The sequence below is a fragment of the Chrysemys picta genome, chromosome 4 (genome assembly GCF_011386835.1).
Source record: "Chrysemys picta bellii isolate R12L10 chromosome 4, ASM1138683v2, whole genome shotgun sequence".
In the NCBI taxonomy this organism is placed as follows: Eukaryota; Metazoa; Chordata; order Testudines; family Emydidae; genus Chrysemys; species Chrysemys picta.
In genome coordinates this window covers 53,870,505-53,898,133 of record NC_088794.1, presented here as the reverse complement: position 1 = coordinate 53,898,133, position 27,629 = coordinate 53,870,505, and the positions used below count along the sequence as shown (strand labels likewise).

The window sequence follows — 27,629 nt, the reverse complement described above, 5'->3', positions numbered from 1 at the left end:
TGCAAACTTATAGAGCACATATAATTTGCTGCCTTGGTGTGGTCTCCTGAGTAGCCATCATTATTTTTCCTAAAAGTGACAACTTATTTTACCCATAACATACAAAGACTTATACCCAGGATAAAAACCCACAAAATAACTAATTTCAGAACACATGTAGATATAGTCAGTCTCGCTCAAGGTGTAGACCTGATGCAGCAATCATTGGATGGGATTCTCTGGCCTATGCCATGCAGGAGATTAGACTAGAGGATTAGAATGGTCTCTTCTGGTCTTAAAATACAAGCATCTATTAACTCTGCCTGGGTTTAGTTCAAGTGGTGCAAGTGCCTGTATGCCCACTCCTATTCCAGCTTAAGAGTGGTTTATTTCAGGTAAACTAAACCACAGTAAGCCCACTTACACCAAAATAGGAGTGTCTACATAGCCGTTTGCACGGATTTGACTAAATTACACCTTAGGTTGTTTCCATTTCACAGGGTTTGAAACTGAACATTTTCCATTAATTTTTCTCCCAAAAATATTTGAATTTTTGAAGTTTCCTTTCCCCTTCTTGCCTCTCCCTTTCTTCCTTTATGCCACTCACTGCAATAAAATGAATAATGGCGAGGATTGGGGTTCTCCCCACCCCTCTTTTTTCTTTGCTCACTCTGTAGCTTTTCAAAATTTCTACTTTGGCCAAGTCAGACAAGTCGCAGAGTGACAGTTGCATTTTCTTTTTGCCACTTGGTGATTTTCCCAGAGCTGATGATGATCTGAAAAGTCAGAGAGTGAAGAACAGAAAAGTGCAAACAAGGACAATTTTAATTTTTTTCTGTTCTCAAAATTGTTTTGTTTCAAAATTTTCTATTGTTTGGGTCAAAAACTGCCATTTTCCTGTGGGGAGAAAAAATCATTTTCAACAAAACTCCACTTTTTCCAGAGGAAAATTTTCTGGTTCAGAAATTGCAACCAGCTGTTTCCACCACCCACAAGACTCCACCCACCGCTCACACCAAACACCCCCCTCACTCCCTCCAACCTCTCCCCACAAAATGCTCCATCTCACACCAACCTCCCTGCCTAGACCCACAACTCGCCTCAAGGCTCCCTGCCGAGATTTTGTCCCCAGCTGCCGTTCCAAAAGCTCTCCCAAGCCTGTCCCCCCCAGGCTTCCCTCAGTGGCCAGGTCCCCTCATTCCCCTCTCCAGGGCCTGGTCTTCCCAGCTCCTCTCCCTTGTACCTCAACATGGCAGGGGCCCAGTCTCCACTATAACCAGCTCAGCCTCCTCTGTGGCCAACTAGGATGCCCTCCTTTACAAAGTGAGCTGGGAGGGGAGGATGTGAGGGGGGTGCCCTGCTCACTGCTCGATTGGCACCTCCTCCTGGTCATTCTGAGGAATAGCTCTCCAGATCAAGGCCCCTTCCTGCAGTTGCACACCATCGCTCTGCCTCTGCAGCCCCTCTCGCTCCATGAGTTGCTGCTGCCTCTTGGTGACTTAGCCCTGCAGCCAGGTCACTAGCCATATCTTCCCCTTCTGGGGTTGGGAAGTCTTTCCTCGCCAGCAGTCCTAGGCAGGCTTCCCATTCACTGCCTCCTAGTTCCACTCCCTCAGCGGCTGGCAGGGGAACCAGGGCCTGCCCTCTATTCTGGGGACCCACTAGCTGGTAGCCAAGGCCTGTTCCATTCTAGACCTTACGGCCTGTCTCTAAGCCCTCTCCTACCATCTAGCACTCCAGCTGGGTTCGCCAACCGCATAACTCCCCCCTCCCAGGGAGTAACTTTGGGCTACTGTCCCTGTAGCCTCCAAACACTCCTCCCTTCTGCCAGGGAGGGACTACAGGTTTCCTCAGCAGCTCCTTTCTGCTGCCAATTTCCTGCCTTTATAGTCCTCAGCTGGGCCTCCTCATTCAACCAGGATTGCTTAGCCACCCGATTCCTCTCCACTGTGGCCTGTTGGGTTAATTAGCCCCCTTCTCAGTCTGCCTTAACCCTCTCAGGGCAAGTGTGGGGTGAACACCCTATCACAGAGGGAAGCAGGCATGTTGGAATGGAGCCACCTCCAGGTTCTAGACAGCAGCCGCCTGCCTGTCTAACTGAGGAGCTGGAGGCCAGGAGAAATCACTAAGTGTTTCTGCAATAAAGCAGCAGCCCCAGATTCCCCTCTGCTGCCATCCTTTCCTCCAAGGGGGGCGAAATAGAGGAGGGACTGAATAGAACTGACTACCATGGTTGCAAACCTCCATAACCCATGTAAGAAGAAGACCTAACTTGGAGGAGGGTGAAATTTGGAGGGAAAAATGTTGTTGTCCATCCCAGGTTGAAAGTTGGGGAATAACCGTACTCCTGCCCCATTCCCCCACAAAATTACATCCATTACTGCAGTTCTCCCCACCCCTCTGTGTCTTCAGCTATTGCATCCTGCAGTTGCAGTTCTTGCTGCACCAGACCCAGGGCTGCAGCAGCTCTCGTGAAAGCAATCCCCTCCTGTACCCTAGTGCCTCTTGTGGAAAGGGCGCCAATGAAGAATGCACTGTATAAACATTATACTTACTTGATGCAAGAACCAGCCACATGTATTATTATTCCTCCAAGTGATCACTGGCATGGAATTTTATTTGTAACAATATTTTTGAGACATATTTTTCTTCCGCCTGTATTTCGCCCTTGCAAAATCTTACCTGTCCAAATTTTTGGCACATCCTAATTTCAAATATATCCTATTGGTACGGGCCAGATTATACTCTCACAGACATTCAAACAATCAATAATAAAGAAACTACAATCCTTAGAATTATGTTGTTATGGAAGAATTCTGAGGTATATACTCCACCTTCTTTGCTCTGCTGTGGTAATGCAAAGCACCTATTTAGCGAGCCAGTAAATTCTGGCTGCTCTGTGCTGCTCCAGAGTGGCATAATGCAGTCAGCGCGCACCAGTGAACATGACCTTAAAAGTTGCAAAATTGGAAAATAACTTACGGATGATACTTCTTCTCTTTAGTAAGGGCCAGGTTTTCAAAAGTGGTCAGCAGCCAACATGTTCAGCTCTTTTGAAAAACCGGCCCCAATATTGGGCGCTGAGTTGTTTTGAAAAGTCTGACCTTAATCTCTCTGCATCTCAGTTTTCCATCTGTAAAGCTGGGTTAATACTGAACTGCTTCACATGGAAATTGCAAGGGTTACGTTAGTATCTGTGCAGCACTCACACACTCGCGTATTGGGGGGTCATACAAGCATCTAGACCGACAAACAGAACTGTGAGTAGCTAGACTATTTAATTAGGTGCCCAAATATGAACATAGGTGCTTAACTTTAAGCACCCAAGTCTGAAATTTTGGCATTGGCACTTCATATAGAAGTGTTTCTAGGGCAGCTTCCAGCAGCAGAATGGAATTTCAGACACCATGGTCTAGAATGAATCAGATAACCTGAGAATTCACATCAAAGTCCCCTCTATATCATACTAAAATATTTAGCACTTGCACAGCACTTTACAGCCCCAAATTGCTGCGCTAATATTAATTTATTAATCCTCAGCTGAAAAGCTGAGCCCATTTCCCAGCTGGCTGCCTGCTACATGGCTTTATGTGCCTCTTTAAGTGAAGACATACGTAAGAAACATTAGCAGAGGATTATCCACCATTCAGGTCAGACCTGGGCTGGAGAACAGATGCATTAAAATGCAGACTAGGATCTGTGTATTGCCAGTGAATGATGAAGGAGTCCTCTGCCACCGGATGGTTTATCTGGAGTCGCCGGTGACATGGATAAATCATGGAGTGGATACTGGGGCCCAACTGGAACAAGTTGATGACAAATCCCCCTGTCCAACAAGCTACTACAGAGACAGCTTCTTCAGGCTCTTGCAAGGGAGAGTCTCGTGCCCTCGCCCACTCCCAGCTCCCCAGTTAAACATGCTCTTTCGGCGGCTTCGCTATCCAGTTTGCAGATCAGCACTGGGATGGCTCCGTGACTCTGGATGACTATGTTGACCGCAGCCAGTAACTTCAGGGAGACTCCCCCAGTGGTATCTTGTGGCAGGGCAGATGTGAGCACAGGGGGGTCCATGCTTCCATCAGAGCTGACGGAAATGGACTCCACCAGCCTGGCACCTGTTTGGGAAAAGAGGTAGGGCACGTTAGGTCAAAACTGGCATAAAATGCTGAAAGATGAGACAATTCTGTAGCACCCGCATTGTGGAAGCCCATCCCAGATAGCACATGGCACATTCCAGCTCTACTGATCAAGAAGGGGAAACAAGAACAAGATACTCTTCAACAACAGTTTGTTTCTGAACCTTATCACCCTGGGCCCATTTGCAAAAGGACCTGGGCTTGGTGCCCAATAGCACTACAAACACCAGCCTGCACTGTGCTCTGGGCACACGACTGGTTACAGAATAGGTTCAGCTGGAGCATATTCAGACAAATCAATAGATTACAGGCAGGGTTATGGTTTGACTTGTGCCCTGTGCAGAACTGACCTAACCCCAGTGGGGAGTTTTCCCCTTCACCAAGATCCAGCCAATCCAATCCATCTCAATTCAAATTCACCAGATATGTAAGACTAGGCTTCTAGGTCTTCAACACTGCACTGGTCAACTGAAATCTATCTGTGGGTTTATACCTTGCCTATCACTGTAGTATATGAGAATCCTCACAATACGGAAGAAGGTTGGGACTGCCTCACCATCTCATAAGGCTAAATTCCATACAGGAAAACAAAATTTTCCATTCAACACTTCCCCAAGTGTCTTGGATATGAACTGCAGACAAGGCCAGATCTTCCCTTGGCATTAACTGGAGTGGCTCCATTGAAATCACTGGGATTATGTTAATTTAAACCATCAAAGGTGACAAATCACAAAGGGATACAGTAGACACATTTACAATAGAGTATAGCCATAAATAGCCAGTAAGGAGACAATACAGAGGGGTCCCAGCAAAACACTAAGACTGTCTTAGAAAGCAGAAGCATTGGCAATCCAAGGTTGTAAATTAGAGGAATAGATTTGAAGGAACATCCCAGCTACTTAACCCCGAAAGCCCAAAGGGTGAGGTTATACAACTCCCTTTACTTGGCAATCCTTCCGACACCTCCCTTTCTTATAACCAACTGCAGTGTGTGTGCGTGCCCAGGTATCCCTTTCCTTTCTGTAGGCCCCAGTCAAGATTATTTTTCTATCAGATACACATGCAAGAATATGGGGAATCTACCAGATGCTAGGGATGGGCCTAGATGGGCCTAGCACTAGAGACTCCTACAGCGTTTGCCTTAGAGCTCATACCACTCGCATGTACACACACATTAAAGATGGGCCAGATTTGAAACCCTGGTTCCAAAACACCGCTGTGGAATCCGATCCTGGTTCAGCCTCCAAGTTTTGCAATGGGCCAAACTACATGCTCAGATTCTCAAATCCCCCATCCTCTAGGTGTCCACAAAAGCAACTGCAATTTTGCGACGTGACCTCATTTCTATCTAAAATGTTAATTAATGCATCATACACTGAATTATGTATGATAGTTATTAATAGATAAATATATGGAGATACCTATCTCATAGAACTGGAAGGGACCTTGAAAGGTCAACCAAGTACTGTCCCTGACTGTCCCAGATCCCTAAATGGCCCCCCTCAAGGATTGAACTCATAACCCTGGATTTAGCAAGCCAGTGCTCAAACCACTGAGCTATCCCTCCCTCCATAAGGAACCATTCTTTGCACATCATTTTTATCAGGTGTCATCTGGCTATGTCCAATGTGGTCCATGGCTGGGGCTCCTAGGTGCTATGGTAATACAAATAAATAATAATAATAATATACCTGAGGCCTAATTCTTTTTTGCTTTGCACTTATGTATCATTTACATTTATGCAAAGTGGGTGGTAGCATTTCACATCCTCTTTGTACAGGTGCAAATGGCTACACATTGGACCAGAAGTTGGTTCAATAAAAGATCTCACCTCACCCACCTTGTCTCTTTAATATCCTGGGACCAACATGGCTACAACCGCACTGCAAACAACACTGTTTAGAGGCAGTTACAGTTGAGGCTTTTTTTGTGAGACCCATGTGCTTCTGGTCTGCTGCTACTTCTGTTCTTGGCTCTCACACCACTTTGCTGCTGCCCCTCAATCTAGACCTGCAGCGCTCCGACATTCCAGTTCTGGGCCTCTAAACAGCTCTCCTGATATCCCTCAAATCCGATCTGCAGCCCCCGCACCATCCCAGTCATTGCATTCATTTGGGTAGACACTAGCAACCCTGCCATATTCGTGTGATAAGCTCTAAATTATCCTGTAGAGATTGCGCTGAGACTACAAAACTCATGTGGTTTGTGAGCCACACCAGGATAAAATACAGACGTGAATAGCTAGCATATTAACCTACTGAACCCAATAAAAAAGCACAGAACATGAACAGATATTAGGGGAAGGACAGGAATAGACTCCATTTTTTCTTCTTGAGCCTTACACCATACCTAGGGTATCAGGTGGACGGTCATAGATTCCACTGACATCGGTCAAGAAAACCACTCGCTGGGGGGAGAATTCCCTGGACAGAACCTGCAAAATGAAAACTGTGCAACAGAGGATCTAAAGCAACAGGTTCCCTGGAATCTCAGTAACAGTTCCAAGGCCAGTCTCTTCTGGGTGTTCTTCCCATTGCTTCTTCTTCCATGTATATATACAGCCACATAACTCAGAATCCTCTCCCCAGCTTCTGGCCTCCTTCCTATGACCCTATTGCACAGTAAGGGATCAAGACTAAATCCTGCCCCTGAACATGTGGGTGGACAGAATGGACCCAACTGTGGTCACAACTGGGTTAGGTCACAAGTGCCTTTAGTCCTAGTCCCAACTGTAAATTTCCGAATAAGCCCATATTGGAGCTTTTGTGCTGGTTGGGCCTGTACCCAATACACAGGCGGGGAAGCCATTAAACATCAAGTTGGGGATCCAGTCACCTGTATGGAATCCACAGTCAGAGTGCATGAATAAGATGACATTCCCAGGAGATTCCTATATGGACTCTCAGGGGATCGGCTCTTTCAGAGATTCTCCGCACCCGTCAGAGGCATGTCTATGAGCAGAGGAGAAAGGGGTGGTATCACCAGCATTCAGCCCTACTGGTAGAGAGGGCACCCTCCAAAGACAAAGCCCAACAGTAACTATCCGTGGATGACAGTGAGAGATTCCACCACTTCCACTCCCGCACCTGGGGAAGGCCAGACGTCTTACCTCAATGATAGCATCCCCTGATAAGATACAGCAGTGCTGTTCAGAGTCCAGAGCACAGTCCCCATGCACGACCGGGATGTAGCCAGCATCCAAGGCGTCCCTTATGGCAGAAATGCCAGCCTGGCTGACTTTCTTGCCTGCTGTCCTCCAGGTGCCAAAGGGCTGCAAGACAGACACCATGTTGGCCAATGGCTTATGTTGATCCCTGTCATGATCTAACAGCATCCCCCAGCTGGGTGCTTCTCCCCTCCCCCTCGCCCCAGTCAGAAACCTTGCAGGCATTCAAGCATGCAGAATCCACAGCTTCATTCTAAGGCCATGTTACACCTGTTAACCTCTGGATTCCCTGTGTTGTGTCTGACAACTAGGTGGCCAGACACTACAGAAGAATTAACCAGTTCTCAGAGTCTTCTATCCGGTGGCCAGACTCACAGTGTAAGTATGTCCTTCATGCTGCCCCTCCTGGGATTCAAATCAGGATCCTTACAGTTCACAGCCAGCAGCTCTACCAGCCTCTAGAGAGCAGAGAAGACAAATATGGGATGCCCCTTACCGAAATGCCCACCGCTGGGACGCCGCACTTTACCAGCTGCTCCGTCACCAGGTGGTTCAGCTGCGGGACCAAACAAGCAACATTCCCATCAGAACAGCTTTTCTGTCTATGTGCCACCCCACACCATCTGCAGCATCAGTTCAATAACCCAGGGAAGGACATGAGCCAAAGCAGCTCCCTGTGTTTATTAGAGCCGTCTAACCAGGGCGGTAAGAGTCCCTACGGCAACTTGTGGAGTCACCACCTCTCCGGCCATTTCACCTTCTGTTTAATGAGACTACTCAACAGACCAGAGGTATGTGACATACACTATTGGTTCTAAGCTGCCCCCATTGTTATGCACCCAGATGACCGGGCTGCTGGTTGAGTGCATTGGCTCCCTTTCCATTAGTTCTTCTGTGGAGGATTTGTGGTTTGAAGCACAAATGGACTAGTCTGTAAAATGGTTGTGGCGCCTTGATTAGTTTTGCACTGGTTTCTAGGGAGACTTTCTGGGTTAAATTTTAGTTACTTATTTACACAGAGCCAGATTTTCAATACTGGTCAGCAGCCAAGGTGCTGGGCTCTTTGGGCAAACGGGCCTATACAGACCCCTGATCTTGTGTTTATCATAGGCAGTGTACAGTGTGTAGAGAAGGGAATTGGGAGCCAGGACTCCTGCGTTCGGTTCCCAATTCTGCCACTCTCTTGCTGTGAGACCTTCAGTAAGCCGCTTATTCTTGCTGTGCCTTGGTTTCCTCATATATAAAATGGGGATAATAATACTGAGCTACTTCACAATGCAGGAGAGCAGCTGGAAGGCTGAATTAGTGAATGTTTGTAAAGTGCTTTCAGGTCCTTACTAGAAATTGGACCAAGGTATAAAGTTCTGAAAAGTTCAGGTGTGTTTAGATCTTGGAATTTTGGCTCAGGCCTGATTATCCCTACTGAAATAGAGGCAGGTCCTGCTCCTGGCTACACACTGGAGGGACAAAGAGGTTTCGCTGCTGTCCCAAGTGATACAATGAATCCCAGCAGAGAGGGGGCAACAAGGATGCTTCTCTTCTCTGGAGCTGGAAACTGAATGCTGCAAAAAAGGGGAGTGGAGAGCACTGGGCCATCAAAATAACTTCCACCCTCAGCCCTGGGGCTTCTGCATGGAAAGTCTCACGTGCTAAAAATCTTAGTACCCCTAGAAGTAATCATCCTTTCTATTCTCCATGCCTATAGTCCAAGGAGTCAAGGCACTTTGCAGGCATCAGTATGTGGCTCCTCAACCCATGAGAGGTGGGTCTGGATGAGTATTCCCACTTTGCAAAGCCAGGAGAAGGACTCAGCTTTGGTTTCCCAGTCCTGGGATTTCCCCAATAGACCCGGCTCCCTCTTTAATCAGCTCTACGCTCCCTTTAATAGTGAATTCTAAGAACATTGGAACGGACAAATTGGGTCAGAGCAGAGGCCCATCAACCCCAGTCTTGGGTCTCCAATCATGGCCAGCACTAGCTGCTTCAGATGACCTGTCTAAATTACTAAGCCTTTGCCAGTATAGCTATGCCAGCAGAGCCTCCTAGTAGAGACCCAGCATACACTGACAGAAGGAGCTCTGCCCATATGGCTACACCACCTCCCTGAACCACATTAGCTAAACCAACAGAGAGACTCATCTATCAGCACAGTTGCTTCTACACAGAGATTTTGATGGCATAGCTATATCGGCTAGAGGGTGTGATTTGTATCAAACTCCCAGCTAGCAAAACTTAGTGTAGACTAAGCCCTCTAGTAGACAGTTATGGAATTATGGGAGAAGTCACTTCATGACCTGAGCCCAGGCATTTCATGGTTGGCTCATGCCCTGAAGCAGAAGAGTCGATATTCCTGTGGATGGACTCATTATTCATGTAAGCATCTAATCACACTTTGAATCCTACTGTGCTCTTTGCCCCTAAAATATCTTGTGGAAGTGAGTTCCACCTTTAACTATGTTCTCTCTCTTGACATTTCTCCTGCTGCCCCACTTCTTCCCATCTGTTCCTCCTTCTAATCAGTATTATTTATTTTATGGTAGCAGCTAGAGAGGTGCTTCATAAACACATAGCAAGAGACAGTCCCTTCCCCAAACTCTTATAGTCTAAATAAACAAGACAGAAAGGGTGGGAGGGGGAACAGAGGCATAGAGAAAGGCGGCAGAGGAAGGTCAGTGTCGGGGCTTGGAATTGTATCCAGGTCTCCTGGGCAGTTCAGTCCACAGTCCACTAGACCAGTGGTTCTCAAAGCCGGTCCGCCGCTTGTTCAGGGAAAGCCCCTGGCAGGCCGGGCTGGTTTGCTTACCTTCCGCGTCCACAGGTTTGGCCGATCGCGGCTCCCACTGGCCCCAGTTCACCGCTCCAGGCCAATCGGGGCTGAGGGAAGGGCAGCCAGCACATCCCTCAGCCCGCGCCACTTCTCGCAGACCCCATTGGCCTGCAGCAGCGAACTGCGGCCAGTGGGAGCCACGATCGGCCGAACCTGGGGACACGGCAGGTAAACAAACAGGCCCTGACCGCCAGGGGCTTTCCCTGAACAAGCAGCAAACCAGCTTTGAGAACCACTGCACTAGACCATGCTACCTCCCTCTCTTTTCTTGCATTTCCTCCCCTACCTTCTCTTTTTCCTTCACTTTCCCTTTCTTCTGATATTCCATTGTTACATGTGGCTTTTCTCCGTGTGTGTTATTACAGAAGTGACACTACGTGATTTACTATGGTTTAATCTTTACTTTCTTTGCCTGGAAATGCTCCGCAGTGGACTCACCCCAGTTTTGCACCTTGCGAGTCATATGCGGCTGTGCAAAGTGGGTATAAAATGCTAGCAAATCCAAATTCTTCACTCACTCCAATGGAAACATTTTACGATTTATGGATTTGCTCCTTTGCACAGAAGCAAATCACTGCACAAGGAGCAAATCCATGGAGAAGCAGACCCAGTAGGTGGCTCCCTTCATGTTGAGTCAGGATTGGACCAGAATCCTTATACTGTACAATGTTAAGGAGCTGTAAGCTGCTAGGGGTGCCTCCTTCAAACAAGGCATAAATCTGTGAGGTCCTGACCATTTGTAGTCGGAGATTCCAACCAGGGCCGGCTCTAGGTTTTTTGCCGCCCCAAGCAAAAAAAATTTTGGCTGCTCCCCGGTCCCAGCCCTGGGCTCCTCGCCACACCCCCCTGCTGCCCCAGCCTTGGGCTCTCCCCCTCCACCCCCATCCCCACCCCCTGCTGCCCCAGCTCTGGGCTCCCTCATTCCTCCCCATCATTGCAACCAACACACACCTCCTGCCGCCCCAGCCCTGGGCTCTCTCCCCTCCCCACCTGCACCCTCCTTCCGCCGCAGCCCTGGGTCACTGGTAACTCGCTCCCACGGCAGGTCATTCAGCAGGAATTTTAGATGTGCACAGAACACAGACAGGATTGGTTCCCATATGGTTACAGAACTGCAGTAAAGTGGAACAATTTTCAGCTTGGGTGATTGGAGGATATCTGGATGCATATTATAAGACTGCCCTACATAAATGAGGAAAAGTTGAGGTGCCTTTATTATTCTTTTCTTCCATTCTTTCTTTCTATGGGGAATTTGCCAATGCAATATCACTGTCTTCCTTTTACACAAACAAACAAACAAAAAGGCAATGGCTGTTGAAAATAGCAATTCCAGTCCTAATCACACTGGGAAGCATTTCTTGCTCAATTTTATCCTACTTTTTCTACAGCAAGTTATAGTGGATCCGTATATTTGATTTGGGAGAAATGAAGTAACAGCTGCCCAAACTGAGCTTGAGCACTCCTGAATTTTGAGGTGTTCAAATCTGGAAGGCAGGTGCTGGGGGGGGGGGGGGGGAGGGAAGGGGGCTGTGGTTCTGTGGGGGAGCACGGCAGCATGTATGCAGCAGTGTGTCTGGTGCTGCGCGGAGCCAGACACGCTGGTCTGAGTGGCACAGTAAGGGGGCTGGGGGGTTGGATGGGGCGGAGGTTCGGGGGGGCAGTCAGGGGCAGGGAGAAGGGGGGGTTATATGGGTCACGGGGTTGGGGGGGGCAGTCAGGGGACAGGCAGCGGCATCCCGGGGGTTTGTCAGGGGACAGGTAGGGGGAGGGGTCCTAGGGTGGAAGTTGGGGGGGGTGTCTCAGGAGGGGGCAGTTGGGGACAAGGAGAAGGGAGGCTTAGATGGGGTCCCAAGGGGCAGGGGTCCCAGGAGGGGGCAATCAGGGGACAAGGAGCAGTGGCGCTTAGATAGGGGGTGGGGTCCTGGGGGGCAGTTAGGGGCAGGGGTCCCGGGAGGGGGTGATCGGGGACAGGGAGCAGCGGTGCTTAAATAGGGGGTGGGGTCCTGGGGGGCAGTTAGGGGCAGGGGTGATCAGGGGACAGGGAGCAGGGGGGGTTGGATGGGTTGGGGTTTCTGTGGGGGGCAGTCAGAGGGAGTGGATGGTGGCAGGGTGGGGCTACCCTCCCTCCCTGTGGAGTGTCCTATTTTTTTAAATGTTAAAATATGGTATCCCTACTCACGGTGCAGCTCTCCATTCAGGGCAGGCTGCAGCATGAGGTCTCAGCTACCTCACTCCCTCCCCCTCTTTCCTGTTGGTAGTGCCCAAGGGAATGCTGGGAAATGTAGTTCTTTCCCTGCTCCAGGGCTGGCTCTATAGGCAGGGAGCTAACCAAGGAACTACAGCTCCCAGGGCCCCCTGTTGGTTTTCAGCTCCCATGCTGTATCCCTGCCGCCCCTGCAAATGGGCTCCCCCAAGCACGTGCTCTTTACATAGATACGGTAGGGGTGCTAACCTTCTGCAGGGCATGTATTATGTCTGACCTTCTTGAATATCCAACTTGCAATTTCCAATATTAACTTTTCCTATCCTAGATTTTGGTGTAGGGTAGGAAGATGGGGAACAGCTGTATTTCACCCTAGAGGTGGCTGCATTTCACTGGCAGATGAACTCATTCCCTGTGTTCAGTTCATTAAGTTCTGCAAATGCTTTGGGATACTTCAGGAAAAAACAGCTATATAAAGGTATTATTATTATTAAATTATATTATTTACATAATACATATGCAAGCTTAATAATTGCAAATAGCTGCAAACCAGTCCCTCCTCTATTTACCTGCCAAGACCTGACAGTTCTGCATTTCTCTGAGATCATTCACACCTAAAACAGTGGAAGGCTATAGTTCTTCCAGGTGGCTCAGCTGCAAGGCACCATGGGACAGGCCTTAGCAGGTACATATGTATTTTCTTGCCTTACAATCTCAAGCATTTGTTTATTTTATTGCCCTTGAAACTGTATAATTTATTCATAGGGAACTTCAGTGCAGACAGAAAAGATTCAGTTGAACAGAGTGGATAGAAACTTTACACAGGCCCCATGATGCTCTAGGAAGCTGGAAAATCGGCTTCCCCAGGTCCCTCAGGATCCCGTGTGTGTAAAAGAGATTCCTGGGTTATTCTCACCCTCTGCTCCCCTTCTGATCCATAAGACTGGGATTAAGGGTGTGTGACCAGAGCACCCCTACACCTTGGCAGTCCCTGACTGCTCCAACAGCCCCTCGTAGCTGTGGGCAGCTAAGTGTAACTTAGAGAAAACCTAAGGCTTCTCTACGTTTTATTGAGACACTAGTCTGACACTATTATGGTCCAGGACTGGGGGAATGAACAGGCTGTTTAAAACAATTGTTGGGTTCCCCTTTCTTGAGCTGTGGAGAGTGCAAGCCCAGGATCTGGCCCTTTGACAAAACAGAAACTGTCCACGGGAAGAGCTGGTGACAACAAATCTCCCAACTGAAAAAAAAGTTTCCAAATTGTCAAAATGCCCCCGGTTGACATTTGCAAAGTGAAAAGTTTCATTTTCTGAATCAAAACAACTTTTTGTTTCAAAGTTTTAGTTAACTGATAGTAAACAAAGACACTGATTTTTTTTTTTTAAATGTCAAATGGGACACAAAACATTTGGCCTGACCCAGTCCAAATCACTGCTTGGTGAAAAGTTTTGAGATTTCGACTTTTTGTCCCAATTCAGGACTGGAAAATTTTTTGGAACTCTCAAAAACACTTGTGCATGGGAAACACCTTCCCTGTCCAGCTCTACTCATGATGCCCCACCCCCGGGGTCAGAGATGCCGATTACCCGCTATTAAGGGAGGCATGGGGTGCTGCGTACCTTCGTAACGGAGAGCCTGGTCAGACACAGCCCTCGTCGCAGGGCCTCGCTCCCGGCCGAGCCCGCTGGCGATCCTGAGGCCACGCCATTTGCCTTCGCTTGGAAATGCCCAAAGGAGCTGGAATCGGGAAGAAGAAGTTGGTTATTACAGTGAATCCAGTTCAACTTGGGCTCGCCGTTCTCTGTAGCTTCAGGGGGTCACAGGCTTTTAGTCCCACACCCTCCTCGGAGAGGTGCTAAGCTGAGGGGAAGATGCCAAGTGAATTCAATTTCCATCCCTCACATGCTCCCCTATTGCCTCAGCAGGAAACCTGCCTCACTTCCAGCTCCTGCTCTCTTCCCAGAGCCCTTCCCACTTCCCTACATTCCTCTGTCCCCCTTAATGAGCACCAAAGGAGGCCTTCCCCTTGCCCACATCCCCAGGTCTGGATCCCCTCCCTAGACCAGCTGGCCATGGTCTCTGCCCTTCCTTGTCATGCCAATCCATCCCTGCCTTCCCCATACATGCCTCCTGCCCCCTGCTGGTTGCTGGCTTGATGAGTGGACAGGACACAGCAATGGCCAGAGGCAACAGGGCAGCAGGAAGATAGACCACATGATTTCGGAGTCAATGTCTCAGGCCTCAGGGTGGAGATTAATGCAAGAGGCGGAATTAGTGTCTCCTCAGGAAGAATTTCAGGACCTAGATATTTGATTTCACATCCTTTACTACCTCTTAAGCCTTGAGATTTCAGCTCCTACCATGCCATTGTGACAAAGCCTACAGCAAAAATCCCAAGGGGTTGTTAATATAATACCACTGACTATCTGAGTTTGGGTGTTCTTTGGGTGTTGCAGTGCCTCCGATGACACTAGCCTACACAGAGGACAGACACAGAGGGCAGCATGTGAGGCAAAGCAGTCTGGGATGTCCTGTCACAGACAGCTGGGAGGCAGAAAGACTGGCCAAGTCTGTTACAAAGACACACTTATAGGGTCAGCAAAGCACTGTGCTACAAACCCACAATAGGATGACAACCCTGGCTCCACCTAACCTGTTGGCAAGGGCAACACCTGGACAGCTGCCACGATTATTAACTAAATACTAACCGCATTTGTGCGGATACAAACCAGGCCAATGACCGGTTACAAATCTGCCTAAATATTATAGTGCAGCTTGCGCCTGAAAATCCAGTATCCCACACACCCCAGGCTAGGGGTGTGACTGGGACCAGCAAAGACATCCAGAGGCTCCTGCCCCCTGGGTTCCCAGGGTTTTAAAATGAATTGGACCGATTACCTCTCACAGACCTTTACCCAGCACAGGTTTCTACCTAACAAAGAGCTGGGAAAGGTGGCTGCTAAGTTGGAGCCCCTTGACTGACAGCTCTCCATGCGACTGTCTCTGACCATCTCCATGGATACACCTTATTACCACATGACCCGCATGACACATTTCCACCAGGACCAAACCTTTAGATGTCACAGGCATCAGACACAAGCTCCCTTTGGTTACAGTCAGACAGACAGATAGGCTGTTGCAGGATAAAGGGCTGGAGGGAACATGATAGGCCAACTGATAGATGCTGCAGATGGATGCAGTAGAGGGATAGAGGGGTGGATGCCAGGAGTGGATGCATGATTGGATGGATCCATGGAAGGATGAGCAAGCGAGATGGGATGGATAGATGGATGGGACGGTGAGATAAATACTGTGGGTAGAAACTATGATGTGATCTACAGGGGAACGGGGCCCTGGAGGGGCTTGTTCTGGCAGGGATGGAGGCCACAGGTGGCTGTTGTGGTGGGGCCGAGGAGACAGGGATGGAGGCCACAGGTGGCTGTTGTGGTGGGGCCGAGGAGACAGGGATGGAGACCACAGGTGGCTGTTGTGGTGGGGCCGAGGAGATATATATAAAGTGAACAGACTGATGAATAGAACTTGCAATATAAATCCAGCAGTGACTGAAGCAGAGCAGGGTGAGACTAGCCTGGTTTTCAGTTCTGTAACTTTGAGGCAAAGATGATGGCCAGCAAATTGTTTTCCATCTGGGGCATTAATGAAGCCCAGCAGGCTCCTGTCAATCTCTTTTACTGGCATATCAAGTGTCCCCAGACGGTCTGGGGCCATCTCTAACTCACTGACATTCATGACAGAGAATGGCGAATCCCTCTTCCCCTTTGGCCAGTCATGTGTCATTTTCAGGCATGTCTTGTTTTGTGCTCCATATCCTTTCGCTTCTCTCCTTTCACCCCCAACAGCTGTTTCTGTTTTGAAAGGAACTTAATCAATTTGTGTTCCAAAGGGGTCCTTCTCCCGGAGATACCTGCTCTGTGGAGGAAATCGGGCAGTGTCACATGGGGGCAGCCAGTCATGTTTATCAGCCGTGGGCCTGTCCTGAAGCCAGCAACTCCCCCAGGAGCTTGGGCACTGTCCTTCATTCCCACAGGGCCTGTAGGATCATGGAAACAGCTTTGGGCACTGTCATTGGGAGGAATATCTTTGCATCATAAAAGAGAGACCACTCCTGGATGTTCTCGTTAGCAGCGGGCTGGCAAGGAACTTCAATCCAGGCTCAAACTGGTGGCAGCAGCAAAGCAGGATCATTTAGGGAATATTAATAATATCTATTGCTTATATTGCACTTTTTATCAGTAGATCTCCAAGCACTTCACGTCTTTAATGTATTTATCCTCACAACACCTGTCAGGCAGGGCAGGTGATCCCCATTGTGCACGTGGGGCGCTGAGGCACAGAGAAGTTAAGTGATTTGCCCAGGATCACATAGAAAGTCTGTGATGGAACAGGGAACTGAACCCCCCAAGTCCTAGGCTAGTGCCCTAACCACTGAGAGAGACTGGTACTGGGGGGAGGGTGGAAGTGAGGGGGCTTCCCCAAAATGCCAGGAGCCCAAAGAGCCAAAATAAAGAACTCTGAAGAGCCTGGGTCATATAAATAAATAACAATACCTGCCCTTCTTCAGCAAGGGACATGACGACAATGTTCCAGCCCCTCATGGTTATTAAAGATCCCATCGTGACAGTTTCAGCAAGAGCAGGGGTGTTCTGTGTCCTGGTTCCTGCCCAGCTTCCAACAGAAGTATTTCAATTCCATGTCCCTAAATCCCCCACTGGGATTTCCCTGGATACAGCATCTTCTTTCTTTTCCTTTCTACCGTATTGACCTAACTTGGCCATCTTTCTATTTCTCTCTCACTGTCTATGCATCTTCCTTCTTTCCTCTGCTCTCCCTGTGCTTATCTTAGTAGAATAATGGGAGTGCTCCTCTACAGCTCAAAGCACGTCATGCCATTTAACAAAAAAGACCTACATCCACAGTCCCTCTTTGCAAATGAGCTTTGGCCTCTTTTGTGTCTCTCGAGGTGCACGTACAAAAACAGAACAACTCGACCATTGCTAACATGAGACAACATCACTTACAAAGAAACCTCCCAGAACCAGGCCACAATTCATCGGCCTCGCCACATGACATGAAGGTCAACAAACTGAATGGGGGAAGTGAATCCTAGGGTCAAGGGCCCTCCACTAACATTGCTCTGTCCCCAGCATGCAGTCATAGAGATCCAGGGGCTGTCAACATAGCTATCTCAGCTGATCTCAAATGCTGGGCTGGAGCCTGAAGAGAGAAGGTATGTCTGAGGAAGCCAGGACCCTATCAATACAGGGCTCCATGGATCTAAATGTCCTAGCAACAAACTGGAAGCCAAAGCAGACCATAGGGCACTGGGATAATACGTTCCCCATAAGAAGCGCTTGCTCATGAAACAATCAGCTGCATTCTGCACCAGACAAAGCTCGCAAGCGTTGTTCCGGGATAGCCCCAAGGAAAGCCCATCAGATTAATCCAGTCTGGAGGTAAGAGAGACCAGGATTCCTGAGGTGGAGTCTGTAAGTACAAATAAAAATATTAACCACTGCTGTGACCTGGGGACTCAGGAGCAGCTAAGGATCCCAAAGGGCCCTTTGAGTATTAACCTTATCAACAAGAGATGGGCAGACCCGATTCAGAGACGCTGGTATTGTCTGCCCCATCACCTGTCTCCGACAACCTGTACGAGGCCACAGCTCTGATCCATGACTCTATCGTGGCTGGACAGCAGGAGAGCCATGAAGCCACACTGTCTGAGGCAGATGGAACAGAGCTGTAGGGCTGAGTTTCTTCCACATGGTGATGGAAGTTCAGCCCAGACCATTCGACACTCTCCCTTCACATACGCACTGGGCAGGTAGGGGTAAGAGTAGAACCCTTCAGTACCCTAGGCAAACAAACAGAAGAGTAATTGCCCAACCCCACTCCCTGGGATCGCTCTGAGAGGAAAGGTCAGAGGCAGTGCAACTCCATTTACTTCTGCCAGGGTCCACAGCCTTCACTTCCTGTCCTAATCTGTGGTGCAGTGTCATTGTGCCTGGAGACCCAGCTGCTGTGTTCTACCAGATGTGGCTGCATTTCTGTGGTGAAATAAGCTGTGACATTTTGTACCTGGGGGAGTGCCCTGTAACCCCCATATTTCTCATTTATATACGATTGTGATCTTGCATATAGAGCATGCCTTGTAAGGTATCAGGGGAAAGGTTATGATTTGCAGAAAGTCATTTCTCTCTCCCGTATATGTGTATCATTAATGCATATGAAGTTATGAGAATTGGGTCGTATGGTGGTCACTAAAACATGCTGTAAGTTGGGGAATCAGCCAGATATTAGCTCCCCAGAGGCAACAGCAAGGAAAGTAACCAACGCCCAGGCGGGGTGTCAAACAACCCATCAACAGCCATTGTCCAGCAAGGGAGCTACAATGCAATGACTCACCTGCATGAGGCCACACCAGGGGAATTGCTCAATCTTGCCTGGAGACTCAGCAATGCCCCCAGACATGCCTGGACTTATGTTTTCCAAGCACATGGACTGAGCGTATAAAACAGACACAGTGGCCACATGCTGGACCTTTCTCCTTCACCCACCTATGCTGCAAGCAACAAGGACACTCTGAAGACTCCAACTGAGGGGACTGGCCCAGATTTCAATGGTGAAATCTGTGTACTATAAACTGCAATATCCAGTGGGGTGAGAAAAACTGCTTAATCTAGATGTTGCCCAGTCTAATAGGGTTGAGAGGTTAGACTGCGTGCTTATATTTTCTTTTCTTTTGGTAACTAACTCTGACTTTTTGCCTATCACTTAAAATCTATCTTTTGTAGTCAATAAACTTCTTTTACTGTTTATCTTTACCAGAGAGTTTGCCTGAAGCTTGTGGCAAATGTGCTCAGGTCTGCAAAGGCTGGTGTATGTCCACTTTCCATTGATGAAGTGGTGAACCAATTAATAAATCTGCACTGCTCGTCTTGAGCAGTGCAAGACAGTTTATTCCTGAGGTACAGTGCTGGGAACTGAGGGGATTTGGCTTTGGTGCCTTTTTCTGTGTGATTCATGCGTGGCTCGGGGAACATTCATGCAATCTAGCTGGGTGTTGGGTCTCCACATGTGGTTGTGCTGAGTGATAACAGCACCTGGAGGCATTCGCTCCTTGTCACTAGCAAGGCATTGAGACCAGCCCAGGCAGGAGAGAGTTCAGGGGGCACAGCGGTCCCACAGTCTCAGGCTGCACCTCGGAGATCCCATCACATAAGCAATTAAATAAAATGCAGTGACTCTATGGCCTCATCGCTCTAAGATCCCCTGCCAAAATGCTCCTGCTGGGTTGGGGCCAGGATTTGGTCAGAGTACCTGACCACATCAGTCACCTGGCCAATGGGAGGCCACCTGGGCAGATGCTTCCTGGATCCTACATAGGTTCAGCCCTGTGGTCCAGCCCCACTTGGGTAAGGACATCCCACCGGACAAGTGAGCAATCCCCTCTGTCTTCGCTTTCATGTGTCTGACAAGGCTGGGGCTCCAAGCAACAGCTCATGCAGGGAAGAGTTCTCAGCCGTGAAGATGGAGGAGCAGGTGGTGTTACTGAGAAGAAGCTGGGATAGGAAATAGCAACTCAGCATTGCAAGTGATGTGAAAGCCAGGAGCAGGCCCAGAGAGGAGCTCACAGAGGCAGCTCAGTAGGCCTAAGTGGAGCAGAGTCTCAGAGAGTCCAAGCTAGGGAATGGAAAGGGGCAGGCAGGTGGTTGCACAAGCTACCAAAGGCCAGAAGGGAATCTGGAATGCAGGCCTCAAATCCAGAAGAGCAGAGTAGGAAAGTCAGAGGCTGAAGCAAGGAGCCAGAAGAGCAGAGCTGACTGCAGTGATGCAATAGAACTTGGGCTATAGGCAGCTGGAGGCTTAGTGGAGGGGGAACTTGGGGAGGCAGCGATTTTGGTAATTCGGTCTAAGCATCAGGACCAACATCTGATTGTGGCTGCCTCTTATCTCAAATTGAGCCCCTTAAAATCAGTGGCTGCTTTGGAAAACACAGCTGTGATTGCTCGACAAGGACCGAGCTCAGCTCTCCAATTCCCAGCCTTGCCCTTTATCCAATACCTCATGCTTCCTGCCCTTTAGGTCACCCTCTGAAGCATTCAGCACCTACAAGTGAGAATGACTTGAATCTAAAGCACATCACGGCCCCCCAGCTGCTCTGACAAAGAGCCAACCTTAAAATAAACAAATACAAGTTTCAACAGGCCAACTCTACACATTCATAGTTTTTAAACTACCAAGAGTATTTCCTTCAAATCTGACTTATTTTGTAGATTTCAGTGAGCCTGAAAAATCAAGCCAAGTCTGAAGAATACATGTACCATCATTCTATAACTTCTTGATCCTGATTTGCAACTACACTAGGGCCCCATTGCACCATTCTGGAAGTATAAAGAGGCCTTAAAGTGTGAGTAAGTTACGTTTATACCACCAGAATGGTGTGACGGGGCTGTAGTTTAAATGGAAATCAGACCCAATGTCTATAAAACATATTACATTGCATAAGAAATTATAGATTGCATTATATCCCCTATGGTGCTAACTGGCAAGTAATTTATAATGAACTAAACAGAAATTGCATTTTAAAGTGTAAGCACAAGGGACCAGAGTTAAGGCTGAGATTGCATCCTTAACTCTGTATTTCCTGAATTTTAGTTGTGTAAGTTCTCAACCTTAGTCATGTATTGTCACTAATTTTGCATATAGGTATCTCTATATCCAGCAGCTTTCTTGGTATGGACATGATATTAAGATGGAAGACTAATGAATTACAAAGTGTGTTTTCCAAGAAATGTTGCTACCTGGCCAGCGATCACGAGGTTGCCTAAAAGCTTCGGTGGCATGATAAGATCACCAATGATGGTCATAAACTGAATATCCAACTGGACCTAGTTAAAGATCAGTCCAGGTGGTGCTTGATCTACAAGGAGGCTATATTCCTTTAGGATTTGCCATGATGCTGCTGTTCTCCATATCCATATAGCAATACATAGCTGTATCTAGAGTTATAAAATCTGCATTGGCCAGGAACGGCAAACCACAGCCACTGGGAGCTGCGGGGGGGGGCCGTGCCTGTGGACAGTCAACGTCAGCAAAATGTCTCGCGGCCCGCAATCAGATTACCCTGATGGGCTGCATGTGGCCCGCGGGCCGCAGGTTGCCCCCCACTGTTCTAAAGCCTTTGTGCTTTGGAGCAGGGACTTGAAATTTCGCAGGCAATTGGCCCTGGTATCAGGGACAAGCCTTCTGCTGACCTCTTGAAAATATGCCCAAATTTGACCAACTAAGAAGTCTCTGAAAATCTCAGTTTGTACATGCTCAGTAGAGACGGAGTTTGGCAGCTACATTTTTCAAAATTTCCATCTGCACTGAGCATGCTCCACCCTGAGCTGAGCAGGACTTTCCCTGCAATTGCTCATCCCTCCTATGCCCTGAATACTTCCCCAGCCCTGCTAGAGCCTAGGCAGTGTGGAGGAGGAACAGCACAACTGGAATGCAGAGGGGTGAGGAGCAGAGGAGAGGACAAGGTTAGACTAAGAGGTGTAGGAGTCATAGGAGTGGGAAATAGGAGAAGAGGAGGACAGAAGGAGAGGTGGGGGAGGAAGGGAGAGATAGGAGCAGTGTGGGACAGGTGAATGGAGTCAGAGGCAGAGGAGGGCAGGAGCAGAGATGACAGCAGAGGGGAACAGGCTGGAGGAATGGGGGTAAAAGGTTCTGTGACCACTATATACACCCACCCCAAGAATCTGGAATTAAACTCAGGAGACTTGGGTCTCACCATTCCTCTGCTGCCGGCAAATAGCTGTGAAATCCACTAAATGTCTTTATAAATATGCCCCCGGGTTCTGATTTGTAGAAGGGTTGGGTGCTTGCAACTGAAGTCAATTAGAGCTGCAACTCCGAACATATAATGTGCTATAAAAATGCTAAGTAACTCCAAATATTTGGCTGGGGGCAGCTCCAGTTGGGCATTTGACAATTTTGGCTTTAATCTCTGTGTCACTGTTCCTCATCTGAAAAATGGGGATAATAATCTCAAAGGGGTGTTGTGAAGAGAAATTCATTGATGTTTGTGCTGCACTCAAGTACAATAGTGATGAGCACCATAGAAAAGCCCATATAATTAAAGACTGTATCAGAAGGCCGAATTAAGGTTGCAGTATTAGCCAATACATGTATGTTAGACATAGTATACATCACATTAGGTAGGTATTATGCACATGGCATTAATATAATATACATTATGGTAGAAGGGTTGGGAAGTTGTATTAACGGAATGTATTAGGCTCTTTCCACAATTCTGTTCACCCATGTCAAGTATCCCACAACATTTTGCAAACCTGAAGTCAGCTTTGGCTTTAGAAAACAGGAAGCCTGTTAAAGCCAGGATACATGAATGGTATTTCCTAGCACAGGTTGGGAGGTACTTCTACACCTAACTGGTTTGGAATGTAGAAAGGTACCGAACAAGAAGTTAAGGAATTGGTGGGCTGCTCTTAGATTACATCTAAGTTATTTTTAAATAGGAACAGTCATGATATAAATATAGGTGGTTTTGGGGGGTGTATCTTTGAAACATCTTCTGTGAAAAGTAAACATGCTGCGAGATAAAAATTGCTTCTCAGAAAGAGGGCATGTATGTCTCTTTTTCATATTGTATACACCTCTACCCCGATATAACGCTGTCCTCGGGAGCCAAAAAAAATCTTACTGCATTATAGGTGAAACCGTTATATCAAACTTGCTTTGATCCACCAGAGTGCGCAGCCCCATCCCCCGAGCACTGTTTTACCACGTTATAGCCGAATTCATGTTATATCGGGTCGCGTTATATCGGGGTAGAGGTGTATTTTGTCTTTAGACAATAACTGTGGCTGAGTTTGGTTTTTTTGTCTCTTGAACATTCTTCGTAATGAACCACAAGTCAATCGGTTGGTTATACTATTAATCAACAGGAGGCAACTTAATTTCTGGCTTTTTCTAACTTCTGAGAGCTTGACTTTGCAAACTTAATATTATTTTAATGTAAGCTAGGGGGCTATAATATAAATGTAAGATAATTATCACTTCCTACGGATGATGGACAAATGGGGAAAAATTGTTTGTTCCTTTGTAATGTATAAAATTTTTGCTCCTTTGTAATGTATAAAGAAGGTCTGAACATTCTTCCAGTTTTTCTGCTTTTTACATCAGAAATTCAGGTCTACACTTACTTTGTTTTTCCCTGGACATTTGGGAACTAATAGGATTATGACTTCACAGACAGCAACAAAGTAAGCCCTGATACCTGAGAGGGGAATGGATTTACTCAGATTTTTAAGCACTTTGTTTTGTCTTTTTCAGTAGCATGTATTTAACTCAAATGCCTGAGAAACAGCTGGGAGAAAAAAATATCTGAGTTAAAGATCAAACACTTTGACCCCCTTCAGCTCAGGGCTGACAGAGCTGCTATTCTACATATCCGGGTCCTCCAGTGTAACCTCCAGCAAAACAGAGAAGACCAGAATGGACACTCCTGATATTCACAGGGTAAGAAACAATCTGTTTTTTTTTCCAAATACAAGCACCTTTCAGGCCTTCTTCATAAATTATAAAGAAAGAAGAAAGCTTAAAAATCCAGATTTCCTTCCCCCCACCGCCTGATCCCTTTTAAAAGGATATGGACCACAAGGCTGATCTGCCTTTAAAAAGACAGGACTCCCATTATTACTTCTGGGATCCAGTTCCTGGTGCAGGGGTGGGGGAAGCACATGAAAGGGTGGAGAGCCAAGATCACAGGGAAGAAAAGCTCAGAGATGCTACATATGGGACCCCTTGGCAGCAGTACACCCAAGCCAGGGGCTGGGAATGGCTTGTCGTGCAGTTATCTCTGCAGTGCAGTACCCATAATAGCATCCTCCCACACTATCCATACTACAGTAGAGGGGAGAACTCGGAGCATGGCACAGCAAGAGGACAAGACAGAGCGCTTCAGTAAGACAACACAGCACCAAACCGGACACCTGACACAAGAGATGTGTGACGGGTTGGATCACAGAAACCCCCTTGGGAGCTGCCACCCGATGTGCAAAGACTACCCCTGCTTCTGTTTTCCCTGCCAGCTCAGGACTCCAGCACCCTGTCTTGCTGAGCCAGACACTCCAGTTTGGCTCCAGACACAGATCCAGGGTCTGAATCACTTGTCCCAAAGCTGCAAGTTTACCTGAAAACAGCTCACAGTAGTGTGCTTGTCTTTAGCACTCAGATGCCCAACTCCCAATGGGGTCTAAACCCAAATAAATCCGTTTTACCCTGCATAAAGCTTATGCAGGGCAAACTCATAAATTGTTCGCCCTCTATAACACTGATAGAGAGATATGCACAGTTGTTTGCTCCCCCAGGTATTAATACATACTCTGAGTGAATTACTAAATAGAAAGTGATTTTATTAAGTACAGACAGTAGGATTTAAGTGGTTCAAAGTAGTAACAGACAGAACAAAGTAAGTCACCAAGCAAAATAAAATAAAATGCGCGAATCTATGCCTAATCAAACTGAATACAGATAATTTCCTCACCAGTTCCAGAGTGCTCCCTTTTACAGGCTAATCTCCTTTTAGCCTGGGTCCAGCAATCACTCACACCCCCTGCAGTTACTGTCCTTTGTTTCAGTCTCCTTCAAGTATCCTGGGGGGGTGGGGTGGTGGAGAGGCTCCTTCTTTAGCCAGCTGAAGACAAAATGGAGGGGTCTCCTCTGGGTTTAAATAGACTCTCTCTTGTGGGTGGAGACTCCCCTCCTCCCTCCTATGCAAAGTCCAGCTCCAAGATGGAGTTTTGGAATCACCTGGGCAAGTCACATGCCCCTGCATGACTCAGTCTTTGCAGGCCGACCCCATTGTCCACATGGCATCTTGCATGTCTCCAGGAAGACTTCTCATGTGGATTGGAGCATTCCAAGATGCATTGTTCCCCAAGTGTCTCCTGATCAGGTACTTAACCTGGCGAATTCCTTCCTAAAGAAGCTGACCAAATGCCTCACAAAGCTTACTTAGAAATCAAGCAAGCATACAGCCCATATTCTTAACCTCGAGTAGAAAATGATATATATGTACAAATAGGATGAATAGATATAGTAGACCATAACCTTTATGGAGATATGTTACATGGCACAGGCAGCACAAAACATATTCCAGTTATGTCATACATACATTTATAAGCACCCCCTCCCCATAAAGCCTTATGGGGTAAACTGTCACAAGATGGTCCTGCCTGCAAACAAGGGGATCTGATGAACAAGGGGATCCATCTCTCTTCCACCAACCAGCCCTAATATCCTTTAGCTCAGGGGTGGGCAAACTTTTTGGCCTGAGGGCCACATCTGGATATGGAAATTGTATGGTGGGCCATGAATGCTCATGAAATTGGGGATTGGGGTGTGTGAGGGGGTGAGGGCTCCAGTTGGGGGTGCGGGCTCTGGGGTGGGGCCAGAAATGAGGAGTTCAGGGTGCAGGAAGAGGCTCCGGGCTGGGGTAGGGAGTTGGGATGGGGGGAGTGAGGGTTGAGGGTGTGGGTTCTGGGGTGGGGCTGGGGATGAGGAGTTTGGGGTGCAGGAGGGTGCTCCGGGCTGGGACTGAGGGGTTTGGAGGGCGGGAGAGGGATCAGGGCTGGGGTAGGGGATTGGGGCCCAGGAGGGGGACAGGGGTGCAGGCTCTGGGCAGTGCTTGCCTCAAGCAGCTCCCGGAAGCAGCGGCATGTCCTCCCTCCGGCTCCTACGCAGAGGCATGGCCAGGCGGCTCTGCGCGTTGCCTGTCCTGGCCAATGGGAACTGCGGGGGTCACGCTTGGGGCGGGGGCAGCGTGCAGAGCCCCCTGGCTTCCCCTATGTGTAGGAGCCGGAGAGGGGACATGCCCCTGCTTCCGGGAACCGCTCCCCGGCTGGAGCGCCGAGCAGGGCAAGCCCCGGACTGTGCTCCCCGGAGAGAGCTCGAGGGCCAGATTAAAATGTCTGAAGGGCCGGATACGGCCCACGGGTCGTAGTTTGCCCACCCCTGCTTTAGCTAGACATCTCACAGACTGCCCTCTCCTATAGTCTATATCCATTTGTGTGCCTATATCCATCACCTTTCCCCTCTGCCAGCCCTAGCAAAGATTCCTTTACCACAAGACGTGCGTGTGTGAGCGTTTTGTAGGGTGCGTTAGGGCCTAGTGTCGATGATGCTCGCCTTAGGGCTCATGGCACTGCAGAAGCATCTGCTCTGACAGGGAGCAGGGGATCCAGCCTCCTTCCCTATGCATTTGGAGGAATGCCAGGGTTAGGAGAGTTAAAGCAGCTGTGGAGTGGGCTCCTACGCAGAGGCATGGCCAGGCGGCTCTGCGCGTTGCCTGTCCTGGCCAATGGGAACTGCGGGGGTCACGCTTGGGGCGGGGGCAGCGTGCAGAGCCCCCTGGCTTCCCCTATGTGTAGGAGCCGGAGAGGGGACATGCCCCTGCTTCCGGGAACCGCTCCCCGGCTGGAGCGCCGAGCAGGGCAAGCCCCGGACTGTGCTCCCCGGAGAGAGCTCGAGGGCCAGATTAAAATGTCTGAAGGGCCGGATACGGCCCACGGGTCGTAGTTTGCCCACCCCTGCTTTAGCTAGACATCTCACAGACTGCCCTCTCCTATAGTCTATATCCATTTGTGTGCCTATATCCATCACCTTTCCCCTCTGCCAGCCCTAGCAAAGATTCCTTTACCACAAGACGTGCGTGTGTGAGCGTTTTGTAGGGTGCGTTAGGGCCTAGTGTCGATGATGCTCGCCTTAGGGCTCATGGCACTGCAGAAGCATCTGCTCTGACAGGGAGCAGGGGATCCAGCCTCCTTCCCTATGCATTTGGAGGAATGCCAGGGTTAGGAGAGTTAAAGCAGCTGTGGAGTGGGCAAAGAGCGTAAATTACCCCAAGTGAGTTTTAACACCTCTTTATATAGTAACTTATCAAAGGCCCAGCTCCCCTGTGGCATTTGCTTTCTAGCAGTTCGGCACGCTTGGCTGCCCAGAAAGATGTCGGTAATAGAGGGCTTATCTACACTGGCACTTTACAGCACTGCAACTTTCTCACTCAGGGGTGTGAAAAAACAGCCTCCTGAGGGCAGCAAGTTTCAGCGCTGTAAAGCGCCCGTGTAGACAGTGCACCAGCACTTTAGCGTTGCCAGTGTAGACTAGCCCAGAGATATAAACCGACAGGAGACAGGAGTTTTGGAAGCTGCAATGTTCCCTCATGCTTAAGAAAGGCTGCGACATGCAGAGAATGCAATGAGTGACCCTGCACATGCTCCC

General features: G+C 48.5%; 1 protein-coding gene across 2 annotated transcripts in view; it reads right to left on the bottom strand.

The window, feature by feature from the left end:
* Nucleotides 1-2,559: 2,559 nt before the first annotated feature.
* LOC103307007 (uncharacterized) overlaps nucleotides 2,560-27,629 on the bottom strand; it is a 51,627-nt gene continuing 26,557 nt past the window's right edge. For both annotated transcript variants that reach the window (XM_065592269.1, XM_065592268.1), the window contains exons 2-6: nucleotides 13,934-14,051; nucleotides 7,778-7,837; nucleotides 7,225-7,386; nucleotides 6,465-6,549; nucleotides 2,560-4,094 (exon numbers count right to left, since the gene is read on the bottom strand). In XM_065592269.1, coding sequence (XP_065448341.1) covers nucleotides 3,838-4,094; nucleotides 6,465-6,549; nucleotides 7,225-7,386; nucleotides 7,778-7,837; nucleotides 13,934-14,051 — 682 coding nt within the window. In that variant the 3' untranslated portion in view covers nucleotides 2,560-3,837. The remainder of the gene's footprint in view (nucleotides 4,095-6,464; nucleotides 6,550-7,224; nucleotides 7,387-7,777; nucleotides 7,838-13,933; nucleotides 14,052-27,629) is intronic.